Here is an 11,817-nt window from a genome sequence, read left to right on the forward strand (position 1 = left end):
CTGTGGTTTCAACAGGATTTTTCACCAGCCCTTTTACCTGGACTTTTTCATGGCCTTTCACTTGGTGTTTGTAAATATATTTATGAACATATATTCAGCAGAAAAATCAAAGGTAAACATATGGACACAATAGCCAGGACCAAACTGTAGGCAAAAAGTCCAGCAAGAAGACCTGGTGAAAAATACTGATTAAACTACTACTTAAAGAAAAAAAATCAGATGAAAAATGACTAGTGAAAACCCTAGGCATAAAGTCTGAGCCAAAATCTTGGTTAAAAAAAAGAGAGAGAGAAAAGTGTGTGGGGGGAACCCTGGAGACAAAGCTTAGTAGCAAGGGCTGTGCAAAAGACCAGGTGAAAGACTGCTCTAAAGGGCCAAGCCACAAATCCAGGGGAAACGTCTAGGACAATATCTGGCAACAAAAGCTGGAAGCAAAGCCTAGGCAAAAAGTCTAGGAACAAAGGTCAGGTGAAGAGACTGGACCACAAGAACAGGTTAAAAAAAAAATCAAAGAGAAACTTCAGGTGAAAAATATAGACACAAAATCAGGGGTCATGAGATGGGAGAAATGTCTGGACATAATAACACTCTGGAGTAATCCTTGTGAAAATGCTGGGGAAACACCCTAGGACAAAGGCCGAGGCAAAAATCTAAAAGAAAAATTAAGATGAAGCATATAAGTTCAAAAGCTGTTAGCAAAGGCTACTTGAAGAGTCTGGAAACAAAGAAAAATTGGGGTAAAAATAAAGCCTGGTTAAAAAAAATCTAGGTTAAAAAGTCTGGGCAAAAAGGTCAGGAAAAAAATCTAGGCTAAATATATAGGCACAGAAGCAGGCAGCAAAGTCTAGGCAAAATGTCTAGGCAAAATGTCTAGGCAAAATGCTCCTGTGGCATAAGCCACAGGAGCATCACACATTAGCACTTTTGTAGAATTCATTTTATTTTAAAGCATAAAACCTAAATCCTGTTTACGACTAAGTGGACAGTTTTACTTCTCCAATTCTGAAGTTGCTTGCATCCGAAAAACTGTGTTTACTTTTCTATGTAAAGCAAGTACATTAAAAATAGACAGAGGAATAAGCAGAATTTTTACAAGCACACCTTTTACACACACAAGTGTTTTTATAGCAATGTACCTCACCAGGTTGTTGTACTGTAAGAGAGAGAGTATCCAAGAAAGCTGAGTACATGTATTTATCCTTGTAGCACTGCCCAAGAACATTATGCTTAGTGTTGTGATTAGTGTTGGAGTTGTGATTAGTCTTAGCACTGTGATTAGTCTTAGGGTTGGAATTAAGAAAATGAAAGGAATAGAGGAATCAGTAAGTTTAGCAGCACACTGAGTCAGGACAAATGAACCAAAAAAACAAACAAACAAACAAACAAACCCACACAGGTGAAAAATATCAGTGTGTAGAATTGCATTTGCAAAAATCATCATTTTTTTACTGCAGTAAAAAGTAAATCTTGTTTACAATGGAGTAGAGAGTTTTACTTTTACACCTCTGAACCTGCTTACCTTAAAAACAGCTAAGCATATGTTCTTCTTGAGTCTTCTTGAGTTCCTTGTAAACATTGAATATTAGCCCTCTGTCAGATGGGGTTGATAAAAACCCTTTGCCAATTTGTAGGCTGTCCTTTTGTCCTATTGACACTGTCATTTGCTTTACAGAAGCTTTTCAGTTTCATGAGGTCCCATTTATCACTGTTGGTGTTAGAGCTTAGGCCACTGATGCTCTGTTCAGGAAATTTCCCCCTGTACATGTTGGGAGCCGACTTGTAGCAGAAAGCAGCTATCAGCTTTGCAGCCATCTCAAGCCATATACCCTGACATGAGACTTGCTTTTCAACAGCCTACAACAGCTGAAGCACACTCTGATATCCCACATATCTTGTTTTGATGTTTAGTGCCCCACGTTGGGCGCCAAAAATGTTGCGGCCCTCTCCACTCCACGTTTGGTGGCCACTGTTTCCCCGGCCCAAGCTGCCACTCCGGCAGTCTGCGGGTCAGGGTCTAGTGAGAGAGAGAGTGGGGATAAAGGGGAAGAGACACGAAGAATGGAGACAAGTCATTCAAGTACTATATTGAATAGGTAGGGAAAGAGTGGGCAGCCTAATCTTGTCCCTAATTTTAGTACAATTGTTTTAAGTTTCTCTCCATTTAGTTTGATGTTGGTTATTGGCTTGCTGTATATTGATTTTATTATTATTATATATCACATGCTGGTGAGTATGTGGAGCAAGAAGAACACTCTTTAATTACTGGTGGAAGTGCCAACTTGTACAACCATTTTGGAAATCAATTTGGGGTTTTCTCAGAAAACTGGGAATAGTTCTATCTCAAGACCCATTCCTGGGCATACACCCAAAAGATGCTCAAAATTCCACAAAGACACTTGCTCAACTCTGTTCAAAGCAGCTTTATTCATAATCACCAGAAACTGGAAACAAATTAGATGTTCCTTGACTGAAGAATGGATAAAAAAAAATGTGGTCCATCTATACAATGGAATACTATTCAGCTATTAAAAACAAAGACATCACGAATTTTGCAGGATGGAACTTGAGAATATCATCCTGAATGAGGTGACTCAGTCCCAAAAGGACATGTTTGATAAGCATGGTATATATTCACTTATAAGTGGATATTAGCCATAAAAATACAGGATACCCATGCTACAATCCATAGACCCAAAGAAGCTAAACAAGAAGGAAGTCACAAGCAAGAATGCTTGAATCTCACTTAGAAGGGAGAATAAAATAGTCATAAGAGACATAAAGAGGGATAGGAAAGGGGTGGAGAAGGGAATAGGGGGACTCAGGATCAGGTGTGGGGACAGGAGAGATGGCCAGATGGCCAGGAGAATGAATGAAAATCTGTAACTGAGAGGTGTGTGGGGGGGAATCTACAGGACTAGACAGAGACCTGGGATAAGGGAAATGCTTAAGAATCAATGGGGTTGACCTTACCTGTGAGTCATAGCATTGGGGATATGGAACCTGAAGAGGCCACCTGCTTAGCCAGACAAGAACCCCAGTGGAGCTATAATGACTCCAACCCATTCACAAAACTTTCAACTTGAAATTATCCTGTCTACAAGACATGCAGGGATTAGATAAGGAACAAAACTTGAGAGAATGACCAAGCAATAACTGGCACACCTTGAGACCCATCCTATGGGCAAGCACCACTCCCTGACACTATTAATGACACTGTGTTATGCTTGCAGACAAGAGCCTAGCATGGCTGTCCTCCAAGAGGCTTCACCCAGCAGCTGACTCAGACAGATGCAGAAATGCACAGCTAAACAGTGGATGGAGTTTGGGGAATTTCATGGAAGAATAGGAGGAAGGATTGTGGCTCTGAATAAAATAAGAACTCCGTAAGAAAACTAACAGAGTCAACTAACCTGAACCCTTGGGGCTCTCAGAGATTGAACCACCAACCAAAGAACATTCAGAGGCTGGACATAGGCTTTCCCACTCATATGTAGCTTGGTCTTCAGGCAGTTCCTGAACAACTGGAACAGGGGTTATCTCAAAAAAGCTCTTGCCTGTATGTAGGATATGTTTTTCCAACAGGGCTACCTTGTCTGGCCTCAGTGGGAGAGGAAGCAACTAGCCTTGCTGATTTAATGTGCCTAGATTGGGGGAGAAGGGACCTGAGAAGAGAAGGGAACAGATTGTGGTATGGATTGACCAAGAGGTGGGCACTGAGGGGGATGTAAAGTAATTAAGTAGAAAGAAATACAAAAAAAAAAAAATAAAAATACAGACAGTATCTTTATAATAGGAAAACCATTTTTATACCAACCATTTGACAGTGAAGTACTGTGAAAAACATGATGATGTTTTTCCCAGAAAGTAGAGCACATTGATTTATTGTTGTAGGAATTCACAAATACATTAGGTTTCCTACAGTTAAGACCAATAACAGAAAAGAGGGAAGACCATACGACTCTGTAACTTTAGCAGCATGCAGTGTCATGATTAAAAAAACTTTTATGAACAATACTCAGTGTCATGTTTAGAAAAAACTTGTCGAAGTCACTAAAACAGGGCACAGTGGTATATTTGGAAAAACTATTGTATTTGTATGACAGTGAAAATTAAATCCCATTTACAGTAAAGTGGACAGTTTTAGTATACTCTGAAGTGGCTTTTATCAGAACAGCTGCAGATACATTCCTAGGTAAAGCAGGTATGTTACCATAAAAATAGCAGTCCAATACAAGAGCAAAGATTATATATATACAAATTCATGTCACAGGGAAGTACTATAATAGATGTGATGATTGTCTTCCAAGCAAGCAGAGCATATATGTTTACTATTGTAGTACTGTTGCGGGAAATATTTTAAAATGTCACCATCCTGTGCTATACTCATGGTCATCCCGCTGTGCCCAGCTACTCACTGCCCCATCAGACTCTGTCTCATACCTCCATGGCTAGCCACAATACTCAGTCTTCCCAGCTCTGGTTTGCTCATACTCAGCCATCTACCCCCTGTGGCTAGTTGTCACAAATCCTCTTAACCCAGTAAAGCAAAACTCTAGAAGCAGGCTGGTGAGATGGCTCAGTAGTTAAGAGCACTGACTACTCATCCAGAGGTCCTGAGTTTGATTCCCAGCAACCACATGGTGGCTCACAACCATCTATGATGAGATCTGATGCCCTCTTCTGGTGTGTCTGAAGACAGCTACAGTGTACTCATATACATAAAAATAAATAAATCTTAAAATAAAAACTCTAGAAGCTTAAAATTAGTCACATTTATATATCAATAAATTCGCAATTCACAAGATAATTCACACAATAGTTTCGGAGTCAATTGATAATGATACAAGCTGCCCACCTGGATGAGACAAGTTATCCCAATTACTCTGTCCTTTTATGATATTCATAGCTACCTGTGGCTATTTAGAGCCACACGGAAACTGGATCATCTTCCTCTTCCTCCATCTTCCTTCCTTCTCTCTTCTTTCTCTCCTGTCTCTTCCTTCTCCCTGAAGCTTTTCAGCTCCACCTTCCCTTCCACTGCCCAATAACCGGTTCTAGCCTTTATTTTACAAGTTAAGGTGGGGAAAAGGTTCACAAGAAGTGAGGCTTCACTCCCCTCTTCCACAGCCCTTCCCAGGAAAGTAGAATTACCATCAAAATACAAGAAACACCAGGGCTATCCACAACACAGTGCTGAACAGGAAGCTTAATGATAGGTTGGGATTAGGGCCTCTGTCAGTTTTAGGGTTAGGTTTAGGATGAAGAACAAGAAAAGAATGGAAGAGCTGAACAAGAAATGAGGTAGTTTAATAACACACATTGTCATATTTAGAAAATACCTGTACAATTGACTAAAGTACAGCCCAGGGGAGTGTAAACAAAAGCCATTGTATTTCTACTGTAGTGAAAACTATACTCCACTTATGACAACATTCATGGTTTCATTCCTACAACTCTGAAGTTGCTTGCATTAAAACAGCAATGTGTATGTTCCTAGGTAAAACATGTTTGTTCAAAAACACAGTGAAAATGGCAGTATATTTACAAAAGCAAAAACATTTTTATACGAATGCACATCACAGTGAAATATTGCAAGAGCATGATTGTTTTGCAAGAAAGCAGAACATAGAAATTTTATTGTAGCACTTCACAAGGACATCATGCCTAGGGTTAGGTGTGGGCTACATTTCCAGCTGGCATTGAGGGTGGTTTTGTAGGTATCGGGCAAGGAAGCAAACTGTGAAGAGGTAAGAATGGAAATTCAGTTCAAATTGACCTCATTAATCTTGACCAAGACTTTAAAGCTGGAATCATGCCGTTTATTTCCAAAAAAATTAAACCCAGTATAACACAGGAATTTTTTTTTTTTTCTTGTGTAATACAATCTCTGGTTCACAAAGAAGGGTGATTACATTGAAACTTAACTCAGGCTACATGTCCTTCTTCTAACATAATGTGTTCTAGAGAAAGGCTACCTGTACTAGCTTAAAGGCCTAAAGAAGGGTCTGGCCTGGTCTTAGTCATACTAGAGATAATTTGGGCTATTAGCCATCTCTAGTCTTGTTTGTAGGAGCTTGGGGGAGCCTCTGGCTAGACAGATAATATATGGGTCTTTTGGAGTATTAGGTATCTCTGATCCTGGTTGTAGAAGCTAGATATGGCCTAATAACTAGATATGGCCCAAATAACTCAGATCATGGACTGTTTATCCCTTTCAATTCCTGCTTTCTGTTAAAACAGGATATATGTCCTTTCAAAGAACAGCCCCATGTGATTGACATTCCTGGACTTCCTGGAGATCTGTGGGTGCAAGGACCTTTGTGTTATCAATGATACATATGTAGCATAGGAACAAAATTTTATTAAATGTAGGTAGAATTAGAAAGGAAAACATTTTCCAGGCTGTCACAAGTTGTATGTCTACAAAAGCAATAAACATGTATCAGCTACACTTGACTGCAGTCTGTGCATCCAGCAAAGTTGCCCTCATAGCCCACAAAGGCTACAAGTCCTGGCAGCATTTCACTATGTCTCATGAACCCATTTTCCTGTGGATACCATTTCATGTTATAAACCTGGGGTATGAATTATTGCCCAATTTTTGTTCTTTAAACATATATAATGTATAAACCTATATAAATATATATAAACATAATAACCTACCTACTAATATATCACACCCCATTTTTTTAAACCGAGGCTTGATTCCCCACAGAAATGTAAAATTCTAACCTTGCCAATGTTAACTCATTAGAGCCTGTTGGGAGCTGACTTTTAGCAGAAAGCAGCTATCAGCTTTGCAGCCATCTCAAGCCATATACCCTGACATGAGACTTGTTTTTCAACAGCCTACAACAGCTGAAGCATACTCTGATATCCCACATATTTTGTTTTGCTGTTTACTGCCCCCAGCTGCAAGGCGCACATGGTATCCACACCTGCAAGGCATGCAGTTCACGTGCTGTCCAATTGCTATCCATGCCATACATGCCTGTAAGGCGCATGTGGTATCCAAGCCTGCAAGGGGCATGGTGCACATGCTATCCACGCTATAGATGCCTGTAAGACTTACGTCATATCCACACCTGCAAGGCACGTGGTATTCACACGCCTACAAGTCACGTGGCAAAAACCTATAAATACCCCAGATTTCCCTTCAATAGAAAGCATACGGGAGACAATGAGAGAGACAATAAAGGAGAGAGAGACACAATAAATGAGACTTGAGACTTGATCAGAACCTCTGTCTTGTCTCCATTCTTCGAGTCACTTTCCCCACACACTCTCTCTCTCTAGACCCAGACCTGTGGAACAGAGCGGGCCGTTACAGTTTGGCCTCCCAACGTGAGGCAGCTCGGTCATTACAGAGCCAGTTTGCCAGTTAAAAAAAAAAAAAAGGAAACAAGCCAGAATTTGTGGCAAACACAAGCTGCATGCTGAGCATGGGAAGACACGCCTTAGAGTGAGAGTCATTTAAATGAAACCATTCTCCTCAAGGCTTGAAGGAGGGAAAGAATGATGGGGACTGTTTTCCATCCTGGCAGAAAAGGTGATGTGGGGTTCCCTGGTTCTGATTGACACATAACTTGTACACACACTTTGTATACAGAAGAAAATAAATCTGGATTTTTTCACAAAGGGGCTTGTTTTCACTAAACCACGAGAAGAAAGAACGTTTTCACTAATTACTGGGTAGAAGGAAGAAATTCTGTCCCCCGCTTTTACTTTTCTTTGTTCTCATTTCTGGGGCAACTTCTAAACCATTTGATACTTGTCAGTTAGGAAGCATGCTAAATCAGAGGACTTATTTCTGAAAGTGGAGAGCTCATCTCCACTCCAATCTACTTTCTAGGGCAGATAAAATATTTTCTTTTCTCAAGGATCTGTCTAGTCAAAACTGGTTTAAGGGCATCTTAAGTACCCTGTGATCCCACAAGTGTGGCCAAGCTGTAACCTCTGGAACCACAGGCCTAAGAACTATGGTTTGGAACAGATGCTCCTGCAAACAAGGCCTTTGGGATAGGTTTGCAGCAGAGGCAGGATCTCCAGTTCTCCTCACCTCTCAGGATATGAGAGTACCTAAATCGCTATACTGTCAGCAGGAAACCATATAGGAAAGATACTTTTGGAAGTTTTAGAAGATTGTGGAGAACACTTGGGAGGAAGCATTGTTAGTAATTGTAAACTGAGCCAAAAGAGATGCTTAATTTACATAGCATTCATATGTCAGGGAATAAACCCAACTTTCTCTAAACATCAATTCTGTGGGTTTCACTTTACTCAACTTGTTCTAAAGTGATTCTTGTTGATATTTGCACCCATTAACTGCTACATTTTAAACTGATGTCGTTGTTTTTGAGTGTTCCCCATAGGTCATGTTCATCTATTTACTTTTGACATCCTCCTGGAAGGATGCAGGGTATCTTTGCCCAGGCACACTAAGTATAGAGATGTGTACAGGAGGCATTTGCTGAACTACCCAATTCATTGACTTAGAAATACCACAATTCCCAGGAAAGACATCTAGCAGGATGTCAAATGCTAATATTTAGTTTTCCTAAAGAGAATTTAGCAGACAGTCTGAAGGACTTTCATTTTGTCCAAATTATGAGTTTTAATTTGATTGGTCCTATCTATTAACTAAGAAATATTTACATTGCTTTTAAATTTACTCAAAACATTGGAATTTTGTAAACAAATACTTGTGCTCAGAGCTCAGTTAGTGAAGCTTCCTTTGTAAGCACTGGGTCATGAGTTTGATTCTAAGACTCTCCTTAAAATTCCAGGGGTGGTATATGTCTTGGCAGTCTGCACTGCCAAGGAGAGACAGTTATCTGGCCACCCAGTCTACCCTAATGGTCCAGCCCACCAAAAGACTCTGTCTCAAACAAGGTGGAGGGGATTCCTGAAGATGTTACATGAATACATGAAATCCTCTTATTCTCTCTCTCTCTCTCTCTCTCTCTCTCTCTCTCTCTCTCTCTCTCTCACACACACACACACACACACACACACACACACAACAGGAACACACACAGAAATGCATACATAATATATGAAGTACATTTTACTCCCTTTAAATATGTGACCTTTCCAATATGCATTTTTTCAGTGATTTTATCCCATCTTAACATATATTCCTCCACCTTTATAATGAAATTTGAAGTAATGATTGGGATTACAAAGACATGTTGTATCATCACAAATAGGTTATCATAGTCCCATTTTCCTCTAAATCTTCACTCTGTTCCAGCGTATCTATCCCATGGTACAATGGCTTAAGAACTTAATTGTTAAGATTGGATTGAAAAGCCAGGCAGTAGTGGCGCACGCCTTTAATCCCAGCACTTGGGAGGCAGAGGCAGGTGGATTTCTGAGTTCGAGGCCAGCCTGGTCTACAGAGTGAGTTCCAGGACAGCCAGGGCTACACAGAGAAACCCTGTCTTGGGGAAAAAAAAAAAAAAAAAAAAAAAAAAAAAAAAAAAAAAAAAAAAAAAAAAAAAAAAAAAAAAGATTGGATTGAGGAGGGAATGCTGTCAGATAGGAGATACTTTTAATAAAAAAAGAATTGTTGACCGAACAAAGAGGTAGATCTGTCATGGGATCATCCCTGGCCTCTGAGTGAAGTCAGTATGTCCTGGAGTCAGCCCTGTCCTCTGAGTCTACTCAGTCTGTCACAGGGTTTATCATGGCCTCTGAGCTTAGACAGTCTGCCACAGGCTTAGCCCTGGCCTCTGAGTGTAGTCAGCTTTTCACAGGGACAGCTATGGTCGCTTATTAAAATCAGTCTATTTCAGAATCGCCATGCAATTTGAATGTGCTTCTTTTTAAACAATTAGCATCTTTCAAAAAAGAAAACAGCTGTGTTGAATTTCCAGAAAAATCCTATGCACTCTGTCTTGGTTAGGGTTTTACTGCTGTGAACAGACACTATGACCAAGGCAATTCTTGTAAGGACAACATTGAATGGGGGCTGGCTTACAGGTTCAGAGGTTCATTCCATTATCATCAAGGCGGGAGCATGGCAGCATCCAGGCAGACATGGTGCAGGCAGAGCTGAGAGTTCTACATCTTCATCTGAAGGCTACTAGCGGAATACTGACTTCCAGGCAGCTAGGATGAGGGTCGTAAAGCCGAGACCCACAGTGACACACCTACTCCAACAAGGCCACACCTTCTAATAGTGCCACTCCCTGAGCCAAGCAAATACAAACCGTCATGCACTCCTTTATTCAAATCAGATTGTCTAGGCATGTATGGGTGGATGACACTAAAGCCACTCCAATACCTAAAATCCTTAGGTGACTCTGTCCCTTTTATTCTCTTGTTCCAGCTTGTTCTTTTTCTTTGAAAGAGAACAGGTTTATGGAACAAGCAAGCTCTGACCTCAGCTCTGTGGATTCTAGCTCAGCCTCTTCACAGAATCTACAAGAATGGCAGACTCCATTTGAAATTTACATTGTTGCAAAGATTCACCTTAAGACCTTCAGTGGAACTAAACAGTCAATAAGGGATATCAATGTCACACTTCTACCTGATAGAGCAAGTACTTCTTCCGTTTCAGAACAGCCAGGGGCCAGCTGTGGTCTTATTTATATTTCCCACCTAAATTCAGCTCCTGGAGAATGTATGTAGCTAAGGGGTTTTGCCCAGAGTCAAGGTAATTTCATGGGTGCTATGGAGACTTCCCTGGGCGTGAGGAAGTCTACAAGTCCTAACTTGTATGGAAGATAGCTAGCTAGTCAAATCATTTACAGAATTTGCTGAGCCTCAATGAAGTTAAGGTCCCAATGCCCAATAGAGTCTACTCAGGCTGCCAAAGCCCTGGAAGGACAATGAGTGGAGCCTGCCTGCATAGACACTCATACAGTGAGGCTATGGATATCTCTGACAACAATTATGTCAACTGCTGGGGAAAACTGCCATGGATTAACTGTTGAGGGTCTCTAGTATCCAACTTTCCCAATTCTTCCCTGTGGCAGAGGAGGATAAGAAGATGTTGGGAGTCATGCAAGAGGAACAGCAAATCAGCTTTAGAACTCATGGAATGCAGCCCACATGTGAGGTTAACGCAATCATGATGGGTAGGCCTCAGAGAGGCAGAGCCCAAGAACCTCATGTGCTGAAGACTTCATGTCATTGTACAGTTTTGCTCCGCTTGTTGTCCTAATATCACATTCTTCATAATCTATGAGTTGTGTAAAAATTCTAAGCCCCTCACTGGGCAGTACTAATAATAATAGTGATTGATCTTTTTCAAGCATTGGTGCTGGAGCAGATTAATGATTTAATAACCACTTTTGGAAAGAGCTTAGAAATGAAGATTGTTGGGCATGACCACCACCCTTAGAAAAAATTTGGAGATGAAGATTGTTATTAAAGTTAAGTTAAAACCTTTTTGTCAATGACTCCGATGTAGGAAATCTTAGGGCACAATTTGATGTTCAGAAAGGCACAATCTTAATAGTTAAGCTGTTTTGGGTTTTTTAAATTTTTTTTTCTTTTTTTTTAAGGTTGGGGACAAGAACAATGGCAATCTGTCTGTCTGGCACTTGCTAGTGTGCCTCTCTTGCTACAGCTGGACTGGAGATCAAGGTGATGATTAATTTCTTATACTCATTTTATCCTTGGCTTTCTGATATGATCTAATAAAAATTTTAATTAGTAGATATGCATGGTGAGGGTTTAAAGTAAAACTGACAAATTGTTTTTTATATAAAAGGTTAGATTTGTGATTCTTTTAAGATTTTTATAAGACTACTTCTTAAGATAAATAATAAAAACCAATCCTTTCCTTATAACCACAAATTGTAGCCT

The 11,817-nt window shown here is 40.2% G+C and overlaps 1 protein-coding gene across 19 annotated transcripts in view; it reads right to left on the minus strand.

The window, feature by feature from the left end:
- The window catches only part of Nrcam (neuronal cell adhesion molecule), a 326,757-nt gene that overhangs the window by 46,025 nt on the left and 268,915 nt on the right, over nucleotides 1-11,817 (minus strand). Inside the window, exon 32 of one of the 19 annotated variants that reach the window (XM_076941923.1) lies at nucleotides 5,287-5,737. The exons of the other annotated variants lie outside the window; for them this stretch is intronic. Within the exon in view, the coding sequence (XP_076798038.1) occupies nucleotides 5,682-5,737 (56 nt within the window). The 3' untranslated portion in view covers nucleotides 5,287-5,681. Of the gene's footprint in view, nucleotides 1-5,286; nucleotides 5,738-11,817 lie in introns of those variants that run through there. 19 annotated transcript variants of the gene reach the window in all.

The sequence above is a fragment of the Arvicanthis niloticus genome, chromosome 11, assembly GCF_011762505.2.
Source record: "Arvicanthis niloticus isolate mArvNil1 chromosome 11, mArvNil1.pat.X, whole genome shotgun sequence".
Lineage (NCBI taxonomy): Eukaryota > Metazoa > Chordata > Mammalia > Rodentia > Muridae > Arvicanthis > Arvicanthis niloticus.